This window comes from Lingula anatina, chromosome 4, assembly GCF_051362555.1.
Source record: "Lingula anatina isolate TDL-2025a chromosome 4, LinAna3.0, whole genome shotgun sequence".
NCBI lineage: Eukaryota > Metazoa > Brachiopoda > Lingulata > Lingulida > Lingulidae > Lingula > Lingula anatina.
Genome location: NC_141770.1, coordinates 29,533,965 through 29,559,508, shown reverse-complemented (window position 1 = coordinate 29,559,508; position 25,544 = coordinate 29,533,965). Strand labels below are relative to the sequence as shown.

At 39.0% G+C, this 25,544-nt stretch overlaps 2 protein-coding genes across 2 annotated transcripts; both read right to left on the bottom strand.

Moving 5' to 3' along the window:
- On the bottom strand, positions 1 to 12,686 carry LOC106162311 (uncharacterized). Its single transcript, XM_087011559.1, has 11 exons — positions 12,444 to 12,686; positions 11,128 to 11,308; positions 10,678 to 10,806; positions 5,412 to 5,593; positions 5,002 to 5,116; positions 4,423 to 4,592; positions 3,935 to 4,065; positions 3,079 to 3,194; positions 2,563 to 2,680; positions 1,754 to 2,256; positions 1 to 1,556 (listed from the first exon to the last, which is right to left on the bottom strand). Exons 1-11 carry the CDS (start codon positions 12,585 to 12,587, stop codon positions 1,042 to 1,044), a joined length of 2,304 nt encoding a protein of 767 aa, XP_086867685.1. The 5' UTR covers positions 12,588 to 12,686; the 3' UTR covers positions 1 to 1,041.
- Positions 12,687 to 14,119: 1,433 nt separating this feature from the next.
- On the bottom strand, positions 14,120 to 23,613 carry LOC106180173 (uncharacterized). Its single transcript, XM_087011560.1, has 11 exons — positions 23,390 to 23,613; positions 22,013 to 22,193; positions 21,449 to 21,577; positions 20,984 to 21,165; positions 20,107 to 20,221; positions 19,716 to 19,885; positions 19,180 to 19,310; positions 16,981 to 17,096; positions 16,203 to 16,320; positions 15,409 to 15,911; positions 14,120 to 15,189 (listed from the first exon to the last, which is right to left on the bottom strand). Exons 1-11 carry the CDS (start codon positions 23,531 to 23,533, stop codon positions 14,675 to 14,677), a joined length of 2,304 nt encoding a protein of 767 aa, XP_086867686.1. The 5' UTR covers positions 23,534 to 23,613; the 3' UTR covers positions 14,120 to 14,674.
- Between the last annotated feature and the right edge of the window lie 1,931 nt (positions 23,614 to 25,544).

The following is a 25,544-nucleotide window of genomic DNA, read 5'->3' as shown; positions in this document are numbered from 1 at the left end:
TTCACCCCTTCCATCTCTTTATTCTGTTTGAAATACGATCCTGGTACATTGTTTCGGTTTCTTAAAGCAGTTATATATTATTAAACTTGGCTAGGATCTGCAAAACGACAGCTGAGAATATTAGGTTAAGTGACCCCCAGAACTTACAGAACTTCGATATCAGCGGTAGACACACACGCTAAAAGACATGTGACCTTTCAAGAGCAAACCCTAATGATAAGTGTGTGTAAATTTGGTGGTCTTTTCAATTTAATGGGCATTTCTTTACCTCTTAGGAAATGACACTGAAACCTAGGACTTTAGGGGGTACATGAATTAAATATGAATAAATGGCATTAAATATTTATATCTTCATCGCTAGTTTGTATTTTCTGTACCATTAATCATGTTAGTAATGGTGTCCGGAATGAAAATCGCCATCAACAGCAATTAACTCCTGTGATGTGATCATTTATTAATAAAAGCACGTGAAACTGGGAGTGGGGCAACCTTTTTGACCAATGTTGTATAGTACGAAAGCAAAAGTTGATAAAATGCATCATTAGATATGGGTAAGATATTAACATTCGTATCTTCCTTCCTTACAGGTACAAAAGCATATCACATAATGTCGCCAAATTACAGACAAAAAGTTAGTATCATGTAAAAATTAATCGTCCTCATAAACACGAACGGTGTCAAAACTAGGTTCTTTAATCAAAAGCTAAATATATAGACTTATATTCTTCTATATATCTGTATTAGTCAAGTGAATATCATGAAGGATATAGATTCATATATTGACACGTAGCTTCAATCCATGATTGAGAAGTATATGGAGGTCATCTATATTGAATAAAAACGAAGCATCTGTAAAATTGGCGGTGCCTCTTACATGTATCCTCTGAACCAAGCTGACCTATATAGTTATTATACGCTGTACTTGTGGAGGTAAAGAGGTGAGACTTGGTAGTTATCTTTACATCTTCGGGAAGAGCAAAGCACTTTGATGGCCAATGCTGTTAGAAATGCATGTCCAATCAAAGTAAAGACTCGTCTGTTTTAGCAGTGGTCTGCAGACAGTTTGGCTTTCCGCCCGAACACAGAACGAAGCAGCTCAACACCAAACGGCCCATAGATGTAGATGTCCTCGCTCTTGTACTGCAAGTCGTATAGAACATCCAGAATGGTGATGACAACATTAGTGCCAGAGCAGACGATGAATTTTACTTTCTTCCCATTGGCTACAGGCAAGCACGGTTTCAACGAATCGGCATCGATCAATCCTTCAAGCCCGGACCATTTATCATCTGCTTCTGAAACACAGAATGTGGTCGTCAAGCGCTCGTCGTCTTCAGCGTAACTGGCAAGCTCTTCACGACAAAGGAGGTGATCTGGTGATTTAGCGTGGTAGAAGAATGACACGCGAGTTTTGTCGGATTTATTTTTTGCCACGGTTCGAAACAATTGTATGGCAGGCGTAGCGCTGACTCCAGTCGCAATCAGAATCAACTGATCCAGTTTCCCGGGTTCGTATTCAAAACCACCACATGGACCGCGGCACTCCATGATGTCTCCTGTAAAGACATAAAATAAATAATACATGGAGAAGACCCTTCTTTATACTCTAACACATTTTTAAGAACATTGAAACAGCATTGGCTTTATGGTGAGCTTTACTTTTTCCATGGGCTCAAAAGTTTTGATGCGGTAGAACCTCTTTTAATAATGAGATTGAAATCAACATTTGATAAAACAGTTTTACATCATTTACCTATTTTCATCGCTTGAATGGCTTTGGAAAATAAACCGTGAGTCTCCAGGCGCATCCCAAACTCCATCACACCGTAGTCAGGGGGTACAGACAGAGGTGACAGGTAGCGGTCATTACTTTTCCCATTCACATCAACCCGGGCCTGCACGTACTGTCCTGGCATGCACCCAGAATGCATTTCGGCATTAGGGAGGGCGAATTTCAGACGCACGATGTTGTCAACTTCGTTGGTGCGTTCAATAAGCTTCAGCGGGACAAAAGCGTCTGTTTTTAACCCCGGCAGGTGCCTTTTCCCGTCGACTCCTTTCAGGGCGCCCACGTGCTTTGGTGACCTTGCTGAGAAAGGGTCGTCGAAGTTGATGTCTTGGTTTGGTTCTGCACCGGTGCCCCCACTCTCCTGCAGAGCAATCTCTCGAAGCAGACGCTCTGAAAGAGCTTTCTTGTCCTCAATGTTCAGTTTCTTAATCTCTGCATTTAGGACGCGTTTATGAGGTTGTTGGACCCTAAATCATAATAACTTCAATTTCTTTTGCTGTTACAATTAACACAAAGCAAGCAATGTCAATGCACTGTATTTCAGAAATACATTTGTTAACTTTTAGATAAATTCAAGGTTAGCTATTGCTTATCAGATGTGCTTTCAAAAGAGTGCCAGTAATTGTACATATATAAGAAACAATAATTACAAAAATAGATGGCAATCACCATATCAATAAGTTACCCCCCCCCTCCCCCGAAAAATAACATTTCTATAATAGGTTACCGATGATAAAAAATCTTTAAAATTGTTTAACTGTTTTAAAACTTACCAGTAATCCAGTTCTTCCATCCCCAACAGAGAGGTTTGTCCAATCCACCCACGTGCCACCTCGTTACTCGGACCCATCACCCACCCCGCCTTGGCGTCACGAAGCAGACGCTCTAAACCTAGAAACCAAAGCTATCGTGCAACGCCACGTGTCTTGACGGCATTTAGAAACTAGGTAAATGCATTTGGATTTTGAAATATATATATTTGTCTATTATTTTGTCGTTTGTGCTCTCAGGCGTTTTACCAGGAGTCAAATAACCATAAACAAATAAACCGATTAATATTTTCTCGATTTATTTAATATTGCATATGATTTATGGCTTCATCTATTGTGTTTGACTTTCAAATATTTGGTTTCTCAACACAGTAAAACCATTAATGTATTTCCTTTTTTTCAATTCCACATTTCTACTTTATCATACAGGACAAGCACTTCATACTTAGCATTTGATATCCAAACATTCTATTTCACAGCAAAGCAAAACGTGATAATAAAAGAAAAGCAATATCTTACCGAGCTCTGTCTTGTACCCGGCCCCGCCACACACATGTAACATCGTGTCGGACACCTCACTCACGTTTTTAGATGACATCACTTTCAGCTGCCATCCCCAGTGTAAATACCCAAACCTGAAGTATATTTCACGTGGTGATTTAACCTCCGCCTAACTTAGATACCTGTATATATGCTGACATCACAAGACAATTAACCCTTTTCCATGCAGTCTAATTTAAATTCACGGGAACTGTCTCACAAAAGAGTCTCAGGGCTCATTCCCAATGAATGCAATCAGATAAAAGAATCGCCACGCCTCCTCTTGTTTCCAACGTACCCGTATAACCACCAGCGTTTCTGTTCTTGCCAAGGCCAGTAGAAGGCCTGTTAATCTGGTTGCATTAAACAAAAGTCCCCTAGTACGATAGCTAGTTTCATTGGTAATAAACCCCAAGTTTGAAACTGACCTTAACTTGCCCACTTTTACACAAGGTAACGCGGTAACAGTCCACTTTTAAATCAATTTCAGTTCGACTGGGTTAAAATATGAGATTATTGGCGCAAGTTTTATGTTAACTTTAAATCTATTTCAATATGGAATTGTCCTCATTTTCGGTTTACAGCCGTTTTGTGTATCGTGACAGAGAGTCTCACGTAATAGAGTCCGCTTCCCATTTGTGTTTTCATGTCAGCCTCATTCTAGATTTTAACCCACTTAGACAAGGCTAACCATTATTACCAAATGGAGGGCGGACTTCCTGTTACAAGGACCCTCAGGTTCGTTACACCGGTACCAAACTACTTAATTAAATTGAGAGAACTCTTCTATGTAAGTATATCCAATATAGAAGTAATAAACTGTGCAATGTCATACCTTGGTTTCAGTGTCAGATCTTTATGCATACTCCAATCATTGTTATTGGTGACCTTGTCGTAACCTCGTGCCACGTGGAACAGCATAGAACGACACGCGTTCGTAGACGCTATGCTCTGCCCGAAGTAATCCTAAGATGATACAGATTTATTATGAAAGATCAGACACCAGTTATGATAACCGCGAATTTGTGAAATTCGATTTTAAATCGGACCTAATGACTTGAATTGCGCTTTAATTCATGGACCAACCGATTAACTAAGTGCTGAATAAGTTAACAAGGCTTATTCTTTAAATTAATTTTCAATTTTAATTAAAATCAGATTCCAATTATTACTGATATATTTACTGGTGGTCATTTTATGAGCACATTAAAACAAAGAAATATCTGTCTTCAAGGCTGTTGCTACTTCAATAGTATACAAAATCACCTGGAGTACACTTATAAATGCAGTAAATAAACTAATTTCCAAATCTATCTACATTACCTGAATGGCTGGATAGTCACAAATACGTAATCCGGTGTCAGCGTGACGTTTGTCCACCACGTGTTTTTTGGCTACGTCAATGCAGCCCATAGCAATCCCGCACCAACAGGAGGACGACAGCAACAGGAAGTAAGGGTCCACAGTCTCGTCGTTGGAATCGGCTCCATCACCTGAAAGAAATATTATTGGTTCTTTTTTACTCCAGTGCCACTTTTTCACATAATGACTGCATATTAATCCCGTTTTTTTCGATTTCTATACTAAAATGTACTGACAGTCAATGAAACGCATCATTTCTTTATCGAATAATATTTTTGATCCTTCGGCACATTATGAAAATAACAGTTTACGTGTGAAAAATGACCTATCCTCCAGCATCCCCAGGGCCCGCAGTCACTCTTTCAGTGTCAGACGTGGCATCACTGAACTTTTTTTGTCATGTGTCACACTGGATTTCGTGACTACCTTAAATAGCTTTCATTGACTGTCAGTATATATGAGAATCTAAATCAGAGCTCAAATAATTAATACTTTTATTTTTTAAATGGTAATGGGAGCCCACATTTGTGAAACAATTACCTATTGGTCCAATGAGACGGTCTTGCTTCAGAACGCCCTCTGTTATCAGCACACCAGACTGGTTACCATGGAGGCCAAGTGCTTTCCAGTCGTCAGTATGGGCACGGATCTCGTCCTAGACGTGTTATGTGATTAAAAATAATTGTACGTTAACGTAGAGTGATCACGTGGTCAAACCATCAGGACTCTTAAAGGCATCTATTGTGGGTTACAGACTTTAATTATTTAGCGAAAACAAAAAAAGGGGGGGTTAAATTCAAAATGTTCTCTTCATCAAGGTATCTTATACTTGGGTGTCTTCTGTATACCTCTCCTCCACCCCAAGCCAACCCCACCCCGCCCGCTGCTTTAGCGAAATCCTGGTTTAATGGACATTGTACAACTCATAAAGCCTACACCACCCCACTTACCGGAAAGACTAAGAACACAGACAAGTTGGAATAGTCTCCAGAAAAATCAGGACTGATGGTCTGTATGACGTAGAAGTCAGCAAAACCGGCACTGGTAGTCCAGGAGGAATACTTCAGGAGTCGGAATTGACCGTCTGCCTCTTGGTGGTTTTTGGAGGAGAAAGGAAACCAAAAATGGCCGCCTGAAAGGAACGTTGGCCAATAAACTTATTTCAACATTGGAATATATTAAAGTCTTATTATAGAGATATAACAGGTTTATTCATAGTCGAGTAGCCAGAACGCTAACCCTGCAATGTTTTTTCCTGTAAACTTTTTTTTTTTGCAGAAATGCATTCTCCAGAGAGAAGCAAAATTAGCTTGGTTGCTATTTCCGAGACACTGAGCATTTTTCAATATGATCGTCAATTTATCAGGAAAAATAGAAAAACGACCAGAAGTCGCCGGGTATTCTTTATTAAGAGCTTCTTTGAATGTTTAACCTATCAGGTGAATACAGCAAGACTAGTAAATACACTTACGCGCGTAACATTTAGCAAAAATGGCCGTCAAAACATATGGCAGTAAGTAAAAAAGCAGCAAAATAATTTTTTTTGCAAATTTAGTCTTATTAAAACATATCCGCCTTTTCTATTTATGTTCAGTATGATAATTAGTTAGTCATGATCCTAAACTCTCAGAAACTGCTTATTTGACATTTATCAGATGGTGGCAGGAGTCCAATTGCCACTCCCACTAGCCCCAGAGTCAAAGCCTGCTATGTTATATCTTGCAAGCTTTTTTAAAAGAATTTATTTCATCTGGGCTACAAAACTTGAGACCCTAAAAAGAGGGACTTAAAAAAAACAACATTCAAATGTGTAATTACTGGGGCGATTTACATTTAAGCAATTGCAGCGATGGAAACATTTGAGTGAATCATAATTGGCAAATAATTCCTCCTAGAAGATATCGTTTTTCTTCTGAACACGGTTAACAGGTGGTATGACGTGCTGTTATACCGGAAAAGCTACTGAATCAATTCAAGTTCGGGCTTAAAAAGACAAAATGAATGTCCGTTAAAAGCAATAGAGGCGACGCGACTTTCGTAAACAATAAAAAATTTTCTCTCTGATAATCCCACCGAGATGATAGCACATTTTGAAGAAATGCAGTACATACGGAGTTAACTATGACTCTATTGAACCTTGTCACGGAGAGGGACAGATGGATTAACATGTATATATCTGCTGTCCCAATCGATCGTCCGGGTGCCGTATTTCATCTCACGCAACCCTCGACCATGTTTTATCGTGAACGGTAAATTCCATGATGTACAGGGAGCCGTGTATGAGAACCCGAGGCAAAGCTCAGAGTTTGATTTATACTTAAAATAATTCTGGCTTTACCTATGATATCAAAGAGCGCATTCTCAACGAATTAAGCCAGTTTTTACAAAGCCGGTGACCTAAAAATGGCGGACGTACATGAAAGAAAAACCGCCTAATCTTTTAATAGTCTCTCTGCCTCTCACACGCCTCCCCACACGTCGTCCCTGCGGGGTACAGTAATTAAATCTCGGCTCCGAACATTAATATTTCCGTGAATATCTCTGGTGATATTATCTCCGTAGATAGTCGATTCATTGCTGCTCTACGGGCCAAATTATTCCTTTTTCGTCTCTGTTTTCAAAGATAATAGAACAGAAGAGCTTTTTTCCTTCGATCGCCTTCAGCCGCCATGGTTTCTTCACCACGAGTTTAACTGATGAGCATGCGCACTTAATATTTCTCAGGTAGCTTCCGCATGGCGAACGGAGACGCGATTTAATTACTGTACCCCGCAGGGACGACGTGTGGGGAGGCGGAGAGACTATTAAAATATTAGGCGGTTTTTCTTTCATGTACGTCCGCCATTTTTAGGTCACCGGCTTTGTAAAGCCTGGCTTAATTCGTTGAGAATGCGCTCAAAGAGTACAATGGGACCAAAGGCGGTTTACAACAGGTCGTGTCGCTTTCATTGATGGGCCTGCTCGGAAATGTCCGAGCAAGATGACTTCAGATGCTTTTTATTTTTATTTTTATCTTGTTTTGCACTGAGATAACGTTTGGTTTCATCTTTGACGTTATAGAGCACGATGACGTTCACAGCTGTTCACACCTCGGCGGTTTTATTATTGAGTAGTCATTACTCTTTCAAATGTCGACTGCGGACTTGCCCCGGGTACTGTATGAACAAATGAACGGTCTTTAGAAGCAAGGACCCAAGATAGCAATTGCAGCGATGGAAATATTTTAGTAAAGCATAATTGGCAAAGAATTCCTCCTAGAAGATATCGTTTTTCTTCTGAACACGGTTAACAGGTGGTATGACGCGCTGTTATACCGGAAAAGTTGATGGGCATTGATGGGCCTGCTCGGAAAGTTCCGCGTAAGAAGACTTCAGATGCTTTTATTTTTTTAAATCTTGTTTTGACCTGAGATAACGCTTGGTTTCGCCTTCGACGTTATGTAGCACGAAGAGGTTCACAGCTGTTCACACCTCGGCGGTTTTATTAATGTAACAGACCGATAACTCGGGTTGATGTTTCTTTATTATTATTGTTCAAATATCTCCAAATATCTGCAAGATCAATATAAACAAATTAATTTTAAACGATTACATTAACAAAATTTACACTGACGAAAGACAAGAAAGACAGAACAAAGAAATAAAAATATAACAATGCCAAAAACACCATAAAAATAAATATATAAATTTAGAAATGTATGAATTTAAACCATGGATTGGTCATTTATTAAATATAGTTAAACTTACCTGCAAGATCACTGGAATACCTATTTCAGTTATTCAACCTGCATCTCCGTCCGACTTTCAGGTGGAAATGAAATTTTATGAGGCGCGGTCTTTCAACCCGTGACCTCCACGTACACATACGAACATACACGATACACACAGAACACAATCACAGCTAACACAACAAACACAACAAACCTTACATTATTGAGTAGTCTTTACTCTTTCAAATGTCTACTGCGGACTTGCCCCGGGTACTGTATGAACAAATGAACGGTCTTTAGAAGCAAGGACCCAAGATAGCAAAGCGGGGCTTGAAAAGACAAAATGAATGTCCGTTAAAAGCGAATAGAGGCGACGCGACTTTTGTAAACAATAAACATTTTCTCTCTGATAGTCCCACCGAGATGATAGCACATTTTGAAGAAATGCAGTTCCCTATGGCTCAATTGAAGTTCAAGATCTGTGGCACCAAAATAAGGATTTTCAAATGAAAAGAAAGGAAATATAATATTGACGACGCAGACTTTGTTCTAATGCCAGCAATATGTTCGTTTTAAATCGATCACTTCATGAAAACTTTTAAAATATACCGTATTTTTATGCAAAAGGTAACTTGCAAATACCCACGAGAGCCAACATTCGTTCCCCTGACATCCCAGTTCAGGGGCCCAGTCGTTGTCGGTATGGAGTGACGTGCCTCATCCGGGATTCGAACTCGTGACTCTGCTTTACCATGATTGTTGACGCTTTGGATTGCTCATTTGCATCCATGCACGCTACCGACTGCGCCGTGACTGAAACGCCCACCCTCCGTACGTACGAATTTCCTCTTATAGTAATTAATCGCAATTTTCAAAAATCAATTTAGAGCTTCAAACTTGAGTAATATGGCCTCAATGTTTTTAATGGCTGTCAGTATATAACCAAAAGATTTGTTTTGTTTACTGACTCTATAAAATGTAAACTAAAAAAAATGCAGTAATAAGAACATTTAGAAGTGCTGTTATGTACTGATGACATATTTTCTTAAACGTCTTTTTAAAGCTAAATTGTATATACATGCTGAATAAAGTTATGATCAAGGTATAAAATCACAAAAATTAATATAAGTATGCTCACTATAAAAACAAAATAATAATAATAGTAAGGTTAATATTTTGACAATATTATTTTACCCCCCCCCCCCGTCCCCACCAACGGACTTGGTTGGCCTCCATGTAAATATAAGGATCCCGATTGCAGATTTACATTTTGGACCCCCTGTTCACAAAATCCTGCGGAAACCCCCGTTGGCCCTTGATAAAATTTGCATCAGACTGAGTCCGTTGTAAAAAGAGAACTTACGTAACGGTCAGTCCTACAGTGTATCAATGATCCTCTCTTATAGAGTTTTAGTATAACTGTACTTTACTAGTACACCTTGTCAATAAATAAAATGGTTTAATATATATTATACGCCAGATTATCAGTTCAAAACGTAATTTTACTGCTTTTTTTTTACCTTTCTGGGCATGTTTTAGCAGTCATTTGAAATTTGGGATACCATGCACTTTGAACCCGGCTCTTTGCTATTTTACTTAATTATTTATTTATAATATAATGTTATAATGATATATTTTATATGATTGACGGCCATTTTGAATTTTGAAAATTGATCAATGTTCCAAATGTTGCCACTGCCAAGAAAGGCCAAATTAAATTGGCTTTTATACCCCCGAAGTATTCAATTCTTTAAAAAAATTACAGAGAATAACACTCCATGCATTTGACTATGGGATCCGTGGAAGTAGTAAACAGACTCTTTGGGGCTTATTGAACTGTCAGATAAGCTTATTCCGAGAGTTTAGGGTCATGGCTAATAACATATCATAATTAACATAAATATAAAAAGCGGATATGGTTTTAATAAAACTAAATATGCAAAAGACGAATAATTTATTCTGCAGCTTTTGTCAGTTTCTACATATGTTTTGACGGCCATTTTGATTTTTTTTGCTAAATGGTACGCGCTTAAGCGTATCCACTAGTACTGTTGTGCTCTCCTGATAGGAGTAACGTTCAAAAAACATGTTAATAAAGTATACCGGCGACTTATGGTCGTTTTTCTATCTTCCTGATAAATTGACGGCCATATTGAAAAATGCTCAATGTCTCGGAAATAGCAACCAAGCTAATTTTGCATCTTTCGGCCTGAAGAATGCATTTCAACAAAAAACGTTTACAGGAAAGAACATTGCAGGGTTCGACTATTGGGCCTATGGGAGTAGAGTCTGCAAACATGGTATTATCATCAACGCTGTTAAAGTTCATCAGAACCCCCCTGAACCCCCCCCTCCCCCTCTAAATCCGCCACTAATATTATTTGCGAACACACTCCATCTGAAAGCCGTGTGCCCGCAATATTGGTATATGCGTCTAATATGTGAAAGCAGTACCAAGACTTGCGCTGTTTAGGCCTACGTATATCGTACACAGGTTTTGACTTTACCTGTCGCTGGATCGCTGTATGACAGAGTTCCAATTAGTTTATCACGATTCACACGTCGAAGAACGTCCTTCACTACATCGTTTTTGTGATGCCTCAGCAGCATTGCAGCTACAGAACTCACGTGCATACCTTACGTAATAAATAAATAAATGAATTAACAAATAAACATACAAATTAAGTAACTAATATTTTAATTTAATTAATTTAGTCAAACTAAAATACATTGTTAATTTAACTGTTTTAGTATGGCATTTGAAACCTTCGGTTGAGTATAAAGGATCTGCTTAATATTCACATAATGTGTTTTTCATATTTCTTAATTTACTCATGACCAACAACAAGGCGAATACCTATGATTTCATAACCAATGGCACGACAATCAACAGCCTATTATTAGGTAATAACAGTAAGTGGCTGAAATGAGACCATTGTGTTACCATGTGTACTCACAATACACCATCGCCGTACTGGGACATCCGTATCGGGCGATTGTTTCCGTTACCATAGCAGCACACACGTGGTTTTCACCCAGCCCGCCAAGTTCTTTCGGTACGATCAATCCCAGAAGGCCTAGCGATGCAAGGGCGTCCATGTTGGCTCTTGGAAATGCATAGGTTTCGTCAGATATTATCTAAATGAGAAGAACATAATACCATGTCTCATTCTTAATAACAAGACTTTCACATTTGGGATGCATTAATTTGTAGAGCTGAATATTAACAGTAGTACAAGGTGTGTGGATTTAATTTTACATGACCTAAACACGTACCCCCCTCTCTCCCGTAAAATATTGAAAAATAATACTAGATGGTTGAAAATTTATAAGAAAACGATTGAAATGCCTTATTAATCAAAAGGTTAGTAGGACCTCATGAAAGAGGCGAAAAAATGGAAGAAAAACGTTTTACGACGAAAGCGGCATTCGAGAAATGTAGATGTGTTAATGTCACTAACGCAGTGCAAATGCAAATGTAGTCCCGGTGATGCGTGACCAGCTGCATTATTTATTATATATCCTGGCCTAAGGACATTTATTATGTATCCTGGCCTAAGGACATATATTCATCCAGTCTTTGGAAACATACAAGTGTGTGCGCGACTAAAATATGTAAAGATTTTAGGAAACCGCAGATGGCTAAAAGCCTATAAACTAGCGTGAGAATAATGGTGTGGTGGCACTGCGGAGCAAAAACATGTCGATCGCTCGAAGGTAGACGAGGATAATAAATTAATGAAAGCATCAGGAAATTCTGAAACTAACAGCTAGATGAAATGTTATTAAGAATTAAGGGAAAGTGTACAATTAAATGGGTTTGCAAAGTATTCGATCGAACTTATTAAACAAAGAAATGTCTTCAGTTCTTTATGAAAATCATATGCTTAGCTTATGTTTTTAGAACTGGTGATAAATGATTCTTCTCATATGAGGGTGCATATCCAAAAGACTTTTTCTTAGAATGTTTTTAGTCTTGCATATTGAGGTTTAGATAATAATTTGTCCTTAGATCTTAACGTGCAGTTCTGTGCATTTTTGGTACGTTTGTGTACGATCCCCTGGGTTTGGCTTCTTCTGACTGTTTTTACAACGAAAAAAGTTATACATGTTACTGTGTGTGTGTGTGTGTGTGTGTGTGTGTGTGTGCGTGCACTGATGCACGTACTGAAACCTGGCACTAGTCATGAGGAAGAGCCTTGTTACGCAGTCAAACGTGCAAATGCTTGTGTGTGCATGCGCGTTGGTGTGAAATTTCACATAAGAAACTTACAGCATTTGGACGCAAGGTAGTGCGACACAGCTCTATCAGCTTCTTCTGAATCTCCCTTTGTCCCTCCGTCAAGTCCCAGAGAGGGTCGTAGTCGGTCCCTATTCCCCAGAAAGGACGATTTCCCCACATTTTTTCGGAAGACATCTCTATAGATCTAGCTGAGTTATTACTCCGATCACTGGATGCAGTGTGCCGCAGACGGACGCGAAGGGACGCGACTTATGTGCTGTATCAACCACTGCTGAAATATTTTTGTCATTGGTTACGCGTTCATGATTTCAAGGCCATCGCCTTTGGCAACGTTATTTAAGGACATTTATTAAAGTTAATCGGATATTGGTGCAGACCTAATATCCATTAATTCAAGATATACATGGGTGTTTTCTGAACTTGGATTGGGGAATGATATTAACAGGTCTTTGCTGTTTGGCCGAACCGTGTATTTATATTGCTAACGTTACGTTGCAATACGAAAGGGGGGTTTGGGGTGGCGAATGGGCCTACAAAACTTATTTAAACTTATAAATGTTTTATTTTTTATACTTAAGACGCCACTTGTAAAAAATAGTCCACAATATAATGGTTCTAATATTAAAAACGCTTATGAAATGCTATTGAACAAAGTTGCCTACATTAAACATGTACATGACTTCTTATTTTAATTAATTGCTAGCGCTGCGCCTATGATCATTTATTCTAAATATTTGTGGTCGTTTTTAAATTGGGAATTAAGGAGCGGAAATGGCGATATTTGAGAAGTTCTATTGCTTTGCTCTAGAGTTTTGTTTTTTATTCTCTCTTTCTGACTAAAATACATTTTACGAGGGTTACGATCACAAAATTAATAGCATTCGTAAGTCTTAGTCGTGCTCTGACTTTGTCACATAAAAATATATTTTCATGCACACCGTTCACATTCGCTACCACTTGGGGAAAGGTTTTTGGCATACTATTGACATCAGTAGCAGGGAGCCACTCTGCGTGGTTGCCGAGAAATGATATAAAGTGGATATACCGTGACACAAGCCTTACGTCTCACAAGTCTCATGTTACTTTCAAAAGTGTGTCATCAATGTAGTAAAATCTTCCAGGTCCCTCGCCTTGATGTAGCATCTTGTTACGTACCTTTTAAATGGTTTTAATTAAGTGCACTTTAATGAGCTTACTTCGAACCTGTTGTTTTTGCATAGATGGGGTAAATATAATGGGGTGTGGACACAGTAACGGCCCTTCATTGGTCTCAAATTTTTTGCAAGTACTTCAGACAGTTACATAAATTCGAATACCTATTGGAGACAGATATAAAGTGTTGAAGAGCAAGAGAGACGACCGGGGAGACTATCAAGATCACTTGGACAGCATCTTTCATCCCCAGGGGGAACCCTGCGACCACCTCGTTGCGTGACTAATTTATTATTATTATTATTTAACATATATATTTAAAAAATGTCGATTGTAAACAATACAACACTGAACTACTGATTTCTCTAGCACACATACACACAAACAGGTCTTCAACAATGACATTCGAGCACGTGTTTCGGAACCGCGAATTTTATACAAATTTTTGCATGCAGATGGTGTCACCTCCTGGCTATGATGGACCTACAGCTGGAATAATTGACCGACGCCGAAAGCACATTGTACTTTAATACGATTGACTTAAAATCATATAGTTTTACCTCTGCAATCTCTTTATTCAATACATAAAAATGTTGTTATGTGCATTTGGAAAGTATATAGGCCGAGGGAACCCTCTAAAATATGGGTCAATATCCCAAAATACATGATTTAATACAAATAAAATGTTAGCATATGCTCATCCTGCATACAAAGTCACCCTGAGTAAAATATTTGATTACTAATTTACTTTTTGTATAGTTGTGTTTTTTAATCAAAAGTTAGAAAATAAGCATGCAGTGAATTCAATAATTTCGTGTCTGTCATGTCTCTTTCATCAAGGAAAAATGCTTCGTATATATAGGCACGTAACTTCTGGCTAAGGACACTATTGGTGTAGATATGACACAAGCAAATATCTAAAACATCGGTGGCACCTCCATCCTCCCCGAACCATGTCGACATGTTTATACAGAGGCAAAGAGCTGAGACTTGGTGGCTATATGTACACAACCTCAGCAACAGAGAAAACACTGGAGGCCATATCACCAGACTGATAAAACGTGTTAGAAAGAAACGGGACGCCCATATACAGCAAAGTCTTGCGTGTTTTAGCAGTGGTCTTCGGACAGTTTGGCTTTCCGTCCGAACACAGAACGAAGCAACTCAACACCAAATGGCCCATAGATGTAGATGTCCTCGCTCTTGTACTGCAAGCCGTACAAAACATCCAGAATTGTGATGACAACATTAGTGCCAGAGCAGATGATGAATTTTACTTTCTTCCCGTTGGCTACAGGCAAGCACGGTTTCAACGAATCGGAATCGATCAATCCTTCAAGCCTGGACCATTTATCATCTGCTTCTGAAACACAGAATGTGGTCGTCAAGCGCTCGTCGTCTTCAGTGTAACTTGCAAGCTCGTCACGACAAAGGAGGTGGTCTGGTGTTTTAGCGTGGTAGAAGAATGACACGCGAGTTTTGTCGGATTTATTCTTTGCAACGGTTCGAAACAATTGTATGGCAGGCGTGGCGCTGACTCCAGTCGCAATCAGAACCAACTGATCCAGTTTCCCGGGTTCGTACTCAAAACCACCACATGGACCGCGGCACTCCATGGTGTCTCCTGTAAAGACAAAATAAATTATATATGTAAAAGACCCTCCTTTATACTCCAACACATTACTAAAAACATCATATGTTAGTGAAAGCATACGTTGAAACAGCATTGGCTTTATTGGTGAACATTATTTTTTCCATGGGCTCAAAAGTTTTGATGTGGGTGAACCTGTTTTTGTAATGAGATTGTAATCAACATTTGATAAAACAGTTTTACATCATTTACCTATTTTCATCGCTTGAATGGCTTTGGAGAATAAACCGTGAGTCTCCAGGCGCATCCCAAACTCCATCACGCCGTAGTCAGAGGGTACAGACAGAGGTGACAGGTAGCGGTCATTACTTTTCCCATTCACATCAATCCGGGCCTGCACGTACTGGCCTGACATGCACCCAGAATGCATTTCGGCATTAGGGAGGGCGAATTTCAGACGCACGATGTTGTCAACTTCGTTGGTGCGTTCAATAAGCTTCAGCGGGACAAAAGCGTCTGTTTTTAACCCCGGCAGGTGCGTTTTCCCGTCGACTCCTTTCAGGGCGCCCACGTGCTTTGGTGACCTTGCTGAGAAAGGGTCGTCGAAGTTGATGTCTTGGTTTGGTTCTGCACCGGTGCCCCCACTCTCCTGCAGAGCAATCTCTCGAAGCAGACGCTCTGAAAGAGCTTTCTTGTCCTCAATGTTCAGTTTCTTAATCTCTGCATTTAGGACGCGTTTATGAGAATGTTGGACCCTAAATCATAATAACATCAAAATTTTGTATTAAATATAACACAGCTACTAACTTCAACATAACATAACATAATTACACATATAAGGTATTGCTTATCACAGATTTTACATTATAAGTTACTAAAAATTGAACCCCCCCCAAAAAAAACTTTTTCATTTCTTTAGATGTTTAAAACAATCACTGCTATATTTTTTAAATTCATGTAAAATAATCTGGTGTCTATAGCTCCCCAAAAAGAAGATTTTGATACAAAGGCAATGCATGATTAAACTAATTGAATTGTCTACTTACCAGTAATCCAGTGCGTCCATCCCCAAAAGAGAGGTTTGTCCAATCCACCCACGTGTCACCTCGTTACTCGGACCCATCACCCATCCCGCCTTGGCGTCTCGGAGAAGACGCTCCAGACCTGAAAACGAATGCATGTGTAATGTAATCAACGTATTGTATACATGACATCTATAAACAGAGATGAGTGCCATCTGCCTCGTTATTTCACGTCATTTTATCCAGCGTCAAACCATCCGCCATCGAGTAGACGCTCAACTATGACATCATCAGCTATGTAAAGTGGCAGGTGACTTACTATCGTAGGTACTTTTAGTATTAGATTTTTAAGCTTAATAAAATCATATCGATTCACACTGCTGCATATGAAAAAATACTTGGACTATTATAAAGCGTTTTGTCTGTGACTTTGCCGATAATGTTTTCACTTATAAAACCAGGTATCTGTAGCCCAATAAATAAATAGATGAATTTATAAATGAGTGATTAGCAAAAGGAATAAATAAATAATTACAAATATATATTCTATCCTCTATCATTTAATATTGTGTATATATTCCTTCAGAGGTTATAATAGACTTGTGAACAATTGGCATCTCAACACAGATAAATTCATATTGGTATCTCTTTTTCTCAGCATATTTTTACTTTTTGATGTTTGGTCTACACGCAGAGCCTTCCGTCCTAACGTTTGACTCTTTTAAAAACTTAAAAGCTTTTGGCATTTCATCACCTCATGTTAAAGCGCACCGTGTTAATAAAGGAAAACGTAATATCTTACCGAGCTCTGTCTTGTACCCGGCCCCGCCACACACATGCAACATCGTGTCGGAAACCTCATTCACGTTTTTAGCCGACATGAACTTCAGCTGCCAGCCCCAGTGTAAAAATCCAAACCTAAAGTAAATTTCATATGGTGATTTTACCTCCGCCTAATTAAAATACATGTATACATGCTGACATTACAAGGCGACCGTTTTCCACGCAAATTTTTACATTAAATGTACAACTTTGCCAAAACGGAATATAAGCTTAAAAATGGCATGGACTTTCAGACCAATAATTTTGTCCATGTTTACAAATAAAAAGGGAACTGCATAGTTTTACAGATTGTGTCTGCTTTTAAACGTTTGGTTTATGTTTTAAATCAACACTAAATTGATTAAATTATACTACTTTGGAATTATTTTGTACTGACCTAGGAATAATCTTGGGTCTAAAAGGACCGATTTAAGGGATTTAGCCGTTTTGTGAAATCGGCCCGGGCTATATTGGAATGAATGTGCTGAGATTTAGTTTGGCTTCACCAATGACGTTGAAGAGCCCAATGGGACAGAATTATTTTTAGCAATCCCATTAGAAGAGAGAATCGCTAAAACACACTTCAAATATGTTTACGCTGACGCGCATTCAAATCAAACAATTGCAACGAAGTCAATTTTGAGAAAAAAATATATTTGGCAAATAATTACGCCTGTAAGATCCCATTTTTTCTGCTGACCGCAGATTACAGGTGGTATGACGTGGTGCTATAACGGGAAAGCTACCGGATCTATTCAAGTTACGTCACTTTTTATATATAAGATTGCCCATAACGTTCCTAATTAGATTATTTCAGACGCTGTTATTATCATTTTGTTTTACAATGAGTTTACGTTTGACTCCACCCGTGACGTTATAGAGCCAAAGCGGTTCACAAATTGTTAGTTGTTAGTATCAATAAGTCCACCATGGAGTTGCCCCCGGGTACTGTATGAATACAGATTTGATAAGCAAGATCAATGACCATCCCCGCTTAAGTTTCATTTTCAAGAATATAAAGCAAAGAGAAAAGAAATATAATTGAGGACGTAGACTTGATGACGAGCAATAATTTGTTGTCAAAATCAATCACTAGTTCTAAACTATACCAGATTTTTATGCAAAAGGTAATTTGCTCGGAAAACCGAGAGCCTGCATTCGTTTCCGATTGTGGGACCAGCTCGTTGTTGTGGTAAAGCTGACATGCGTCACCTGGGATTTGAACTCGTGACTTTGCGTTACCATGGTTTGCTGACGGCATGGTATACTTTGCAACGAAGCACACTACTGACTGCGCCGTGACTGACCCTACCACCCTCCTTATGTGCAAGTTTCCTCTTATAGTATTCAAACGAATTTTTAGAAATTATTTTGAGCCAAAAAGATCACGTTGAATATCTTAGGATTCGAACCCGCGCGTATAGGTGTCTACTCATATCCATGCCGACAGAGTTACCACGGGGCCAGAGAAGCTTCGTTGGTAGGACTCGGATCAAATGGAAACTTTTTACTTTCAGCAGGTGACGTAAGCTCGCCCTTTTGTATATAGGTAGTTAAATACGTTCTGAGCGTTGCATATGGCCACGGTCAAATTAAAATACCCTTTTTCTGCAATTATAACTTTATCTGAAGATAGATGATATGTCAAATCATTGGCACTGATACATATATACTGGTAGTTTTAAATATATGATTTGAAGAAATATCAAAGGGTATCTTTTCTCATCTCTCGAAATGGTTCATTTGAGCAGATTTTGTCTGCTATATTTCTTTTCTATATACATGTATAACCTGGTCGTATTCCTTAACCCTCATTTGAATAGTTATGCAATTGCAAGTGCAGCAGCGATACGTCATTATAACATATATCATATGGTGGGCTTAAACGGACTGGGGGATACATAAATAGGCCGGTTTGACGTGAAGGTATGGTTTAAAGCCTGTTTGTGGCTGATCCGATGGTTAATTCCGTTTATTCTTTGGTATGTGGATTTACTTTGAGTCGTACTTTATTTGAAAAATTTACTAGTTTACTAGTTTATAGTTGCCATCAACGAGTATTAGATAACCCAAAGAACCTACGAATAGCTATTTATTTAAAAGTCGAAAGAACTACCATGTAACCAAATACGTAAGCAACATATCCAATACCGAACTCATCTACACTGCAATATCATACCTTGGTTTCAGTGTCAGATCTTTATGCATACTCCAATCATTGTTATTGGTGACTTTGTCGTAACCTCGTGCCACGTGGAACACCATAGAACGACAGGCGTTCGTAGACGCTATGCTCTCGCCGAAGTAATCCTAAGATGATACAGATGGTTTATAAATTAGGTAGATCAGACCCCATTAACGTTAACAAACGGTTGTTACATAAAGCCGAAATTTGTCATTTCAATAACCGAATTAAAATAAATGGCTTGAACCAATATTTCATGGACTAATTTCATAAATGCAAGGTCGAACTACAGGTATATACTTTAAGCAACCTTTATTTTTTAATTAAAATTTCATCTTCGTAACACTACTAATAAGTATACCAATGCTCCTTCTATCACCATATTTGAACTTAGAAATCCGTCTTAATCCGTTTAGAGCTGTTACTACTATAGTACTTCAGCAGTACAAATAACCACCTTATGTAAAGACTTTAATGTGTGAAATGATATTGAACGTTTTTCTTCTACAGGGTATCTACCTGTACGTTACCTGAATGGTCGGATAGTCACAAATGCGTAATCCAGTGTCAGCGTGACGTTTGTCCACCACGTGTTTTTTGGCTACGTCAATGCAGCCCATAGCAATCCCGCACCAACAGGATGACGACAGCAACAGGAAGTAAGGGTCCACAGTCTCGTCGTTGGAATCAGCTCCATCACCTGAGAGAAATAATCCTGGCTTAGTTTACGTTCTTGTTAATTATATTAACTCCAGGCTTCTTTCCATAATTTCTAAATTTTAAAACAAATTGATATTTTGTATATTGAAATGTACAGGATTGTTAATGTTCAGTGACGCTACATTATGCAGACTGATAAACAAACCTGTAACAAGTGTTTGACTATATAATAGCTTGTGGCACTTATTTGATATACTGCACCTAATGGTCCAATGAGACGGTCCTGCTTCAGAACGCCCTCTGTTATCAGCACACCTGACTGGTTACCATGGAGACCAAGTGCTTTCCAATCGTCAGTATGGGCACGGATCTCATCCTGGACAAATTATTAGAAAGAAATGAGAATATACATAGTCATATGGTGATTCTGCAAACACGTGCTCAAACCTTTGTGACACATAAAGACATACAATTTGGGTTGCAGAAGGGGTTACGTAGAAAAAAATGCCCTGGGAATCGCTGAATTTTGCCTCATCGGCCACGAATATACACAGTGAAGCAAGGCTGACACTTGCACGATTCTGTGGCACGCATTGGCACGACTCGAGTCGTGCCAGTGCGCAAACTAGTCGTAGCGTTAACCCTTGAAGCGTGCGTAAACCCGTAGTGACTGCGTGCCATGTATGGACGAGAATTTTGAAATGTTCAAAATTTTGGTCAAGACAAAATTTCGCGACCGGGTCGTGAACTATGCGCAAACTGATCGTGGCCACGACTGCTACGAGCTGCCACGAATAGTTCACGAACAGCCCACGTATATTGCGTGCCCAAGGCGGCACGACACCGTCCGAATTGCGCAAACTCGTCGTTCCAATGCGGGAAGTGCGCATACTATGCGTGAACTTGTCGTGCCAGTTCGTGTCAATGTGGACACGCATTCGTAAACTATTCGTTAGCTCGTCGTGAACTCGTCGTGAACTATGCGCGAACTAGTAGGGAACAGTGTGGGAGCCTCCCAAAATCGGGGCCAAAAGTCGTGCAAGTGTCAGCCTTGCATAATGCACATTGAATAGATTATGCAATATATATCAACCGCCCATGTATATGCCCCCCACCCCACTTGGCAATGCCCACTTACCGGGAAAACTAAGAACACAGACAAGTTGGAATAGTCTCCACCAAAACCAGGGCTGATGGTCTGTATGACGTAGAAGTCCGCAAAACCGGCACTGGTCGTCCAGGAAGCATACTTCAGGAGTCGGAATTGACCGTCTGCCTCTTGCTGGTTTTTGGAGGAGAGAGGAAACCAAAAATGGCCGCCTGAAAGGTACGTTAGCATATAAAGCTCTTTCGACATTGGAATGTATTATATTTTGTAATTTTGGAATATAACGGTGTGAGTCATTTTTTCTAGCTCCTTTGGGTAGTTTTTCAATAAGGACATGACTAGTTTTCAACACGGGACCGGGGAAGCATACAAGAAAGGGCAATGGCGGGAATAAGGAATCATCGCGACTAAATCATAAACTTTTCACATCTGAATGTCAATTTATGAGCACTCTCAAAATCAACAGTATGGGTAGTAACCCGGTCCTGACTTTACCTGTGGCTGGATCGCTGTATGACAGAGTTCCAATTAGTTTATCACGATTCACACGACGAAGAACATCCTTCACTGCATCGTTGTTGTGATGTCTCAGCAGCAGTGCAGCTAAAGAACCCACGTGCATACCTACAGTAAAAACAATTCAAAGAAATAACATTTTGTTAATCATTATGCTGCCGGTAGTTAAAAATCTGTTCAGCATGTTAAATAAACTTTTTTCTTAGTTTTCCTGATGGAAATTAGTATTAAGTTCTTTATAATGAAAGTAAAGAAAATAGAGAATCTGCTTGTTATTTATTTTACGGGTCCCTGAGGCAAATAGCGGCACAGGCATATTTTAAAAAGGAAATAAAACCACAAACACACACACCCTTAGCTTTTTTTCGTATATTTTTATGTTGCGCAGTGTACTGAACATTGTTTGGATTTGGGACTCAACGTTTATATATTATCTACATATCATTATGTGACACGTGAACATACAACCATAACGGTGATATAAAGTATTTTCCTAGTTTATCAAAAACATGGCTGAAACATGGTATAACCACAAGTACTCACAATACACCATTGCCGTACTGGGACATCCGTATCGGGCGATTGTTTCCGTTACCATAGCAGCACACACGTGGTTTTCACCCAGCCCGCCAAGTTCCTTCGGTATGATCAATCCCAGAAGGCCTAGCGAGGCCAGGGCGTCCATGTTGGCTCTTGGAAATGTATACTTCTCATCAGATATTATCTAATAAGAGGACATCATGCCATATTATTTAATGCTTATTCATTTTCGAATGTTTTACTTTTGTTCGTTAAATATCCTGTAAAAGCAACAACAAAGTATGCATGACTTGGCCTTTACACTACTATGCATGTAAAATACATGTTCTTTTAACTTTGGGAATGCCCCCTACGCCCCCAAAAAATTAATAACCATTAACAAATATTTTGTTAATTGATTAATTAAGTACGATAAATAATAAAATCGTTGGTTGGAAAATTAAAAAGATGAAGGAATTAAAGTCCTTAACAATCAAAAGGCCCAAGGGAGAGAAATAAAAAATATCACTTTTGGAATAAAAGCAGCATTGGAAAAAAGTAACTACGATGTTGTTAACATCATTATTTGAAATGCGACTGATTAATTATTTGAACCACTGTATTTCCCGGCTTCAGTAAATATATTCGTTATACATGTAGTTATATAGATTTTGGAAGAATGCCAGCGTGTGCTGGACTAGATCGAATGAGTTGCAAAATTGGACGAAGGACCACAGCTCGAGAGGAATATATGGAACATAAAAAACTTGATTTGCAATAGTTTAAATGTAGTTTAACTGGTGTGGGTGAAAAAGAGCACGCACACACACGCACACACACACACACACACACACACACGCATCAGAATAGCCGTAGATTATTTGAAAAGATTATTTGTGAAACACGCCTTAAGCTGAACCCCTTGACTAAAACTGAACCCCTTGACTAAAACTGAACCCCTTGACCTACTTCAATGGTCAGTAAATAGGACCCTGGACGCTCTATTTAGACATCTTGTTTGGCTATATACTGCTTGTTGCTGCCTTTGGTCTGCAGCACTACCTTCTATATTTTACTGGGCGAACCTGAATATAAGCATGGTGTTATATCCGTTAAATTAAGTTGTCTCGACATTTACGTATACACGTTTTTCTTAAGTTTCTTCTGATCTTAATTACAAAGTAATGAAGGGATAATATTCCTATTCTCTCTCTCTCTCTCTCTCTCTCTCTGTGTGTGTGTGTGTGTGTATGTGTGTGTGTGTGTGTGTGTGCCCGCGCACGCGAGCCAATGTACAGTACCTACCTGGAAGTGGAAATAGTCTTGAGAAAACGCCGTCATCTATTTTAACCCACAAACTTTCATATTGACATGGCGTAAATTTCACACATCAACACTTACAGCATTTGTACGCAAGGTAGTGCGACACAGCTCTATCAGCTTCTTCTGAATCTCCCTTTGCTCTTCCGTCAAGTCCCAGAGAGGGTCGTAGTCGTTCCCTATTCCCCAGAAAGGACGATTTCCCCACATTTTTTCGGCAGACATCGTTCTCGATCTAGCTGTCTGCGGCCACTATATGCAGTGTACGCAGACGATATATACACAAAAGCGTTGTGACCTGCCACATAGGGATCTATGTTTCATGGCCTGGTCACGCGTTAATGCTTTTAAGGTCATCTACTTAAGCGACATTATTTGAGGGCATTTATTCAAGTTAATGTTGGTGTGGACCTTATAGCCAGTAATTCTAGATATTCATGAATGTTAATTTTTTAAACTTTGGTGTTTTGTCGAAACGTGTATTTTCATTGGTAACGCTATGTTGTAATAAAAAGTTTAAGAGGGTAACAATGTTTTTTTCTTATTTATGTGTAATTGGTCTACTTGGGGCATCGCTTGTAAGAAAAAATCACCCTCATTACAGTTAATGGTTCTACTGCAACTTCTACAATATTACTGAAAAGCTACTATGTAATACTAAAAAAATGTACATGTACAGACCTTATAGCCGTTATTTCAAGATACGCATGGTTGTTTTTTGTCCTGTTATTTGGGGAGAAGGGAGGGCGATATTTGAGGTTTAGCAGATTTTTATCGTTTTGCCGAAACGTGTATTTTTGTTGCTCACGTTGCAGTGAAAAAGCCATTTGTGGGAGGGAGCGATGTACAGAACTTGTTTACTGGTTAATGTTTTACGGGACATCATTTATAAGAAAAACAACCTACAATTGAGTGGCTCTACTGCATCTTTTACAGTGATATTGAAAAAAAAAGATCTGATATTATAATCAATTCATTTCTGTTACTGTTAAGGTCGTATGGTGACTACATGTATGGCAAGTACTTCGATTTAAAATATAAAGAGTCAGTTAATCTCCAATTTAAGTTGTAGATAAAATAATAATAATTTACTGAGATCACTGAATATATCCATATAGCTTTAAGCAGAAACAGAGCGTGACACCGGTATACACAATGTACATCCATAGTTTGATAGAGTTGTAAGTCAAAGTTTGAGGGGAAGGCAGAGTTAAAAGACAGGAAAATTTATAAAAGTTTTAAAGTAATTTCTGGATGACTATATATACCAGCCCGAATGTACGGGTGTTTCTTTCGAACCAGCAGAATGAACAGATCGACCTACTTTTATATAATTGTACACATGAAGAATGACAGCTGCCTGTGTTATTCAATATGCCCCGGGCAGACCATAGCGCCGACACGTTTGGCCGTCTCCGTCTATTGCTGGGGCTGGGCTAGTAAGATTGGAAGCCAGGATATCTATTCAGTGTATGTTAGCGGATTAGACGACAAGCTTTGTAGTGGGTCGCCAATTTGACTCTCGGACTAGTTATTCCCCTATTCTGAATGGGGCCAATAACTTTCTCATTTAATTTTAAAACATTTTTTTATAAAACGCCTCGAGGTATTTTTTTATCTTATATATCAAAAAGATGAGCTATCGTTAATGACAAGTAAAAAAACTCATTTGGTGAAATCAAGATATTATCCCACCTGGATATTAAAAAATCAAGATATTATCCCACCTGGATAATAAAAAATAGTTTTGCGACGAGGGCAGAGGTGAATAAACTCGCTTTTTAGTATGCTTCGCACACAATCTGCCATTGATTAGCTCTACAAACATAATGGAACCAAGAATACACAATGATCAACATATTCAGGGGGTAGGACGGGAAGAATGCTTGCGCACGGGGGAGGGGAGGGGGTACAAAACTGGCAGTCTGGTTATTTGTGTCGTCACTGGCACTTATCTGGACCCTAAATGAAGAAAAAATAAGGTATTTTTAATGAACTGAGAGAGAGAGAGAGAGAGAGAGAGAGAGAGAGAGAGAGAGGAAAAGACCAACATTTCACAGTATGAACAACCTCAAAAGATTTCTTTTTTTTTTTTTTTTGAAAACGTCTTAGGGCAACCTCAGCCCTAACCCCTCTCCCTGCTACCTGAAATGTGACACTGCGCGGTAGTCTCGTTTGGGGGGAGAGAAAGATAAACCCTTTATGCAAAGTCGCGCGAGGACAAACACATTGTATT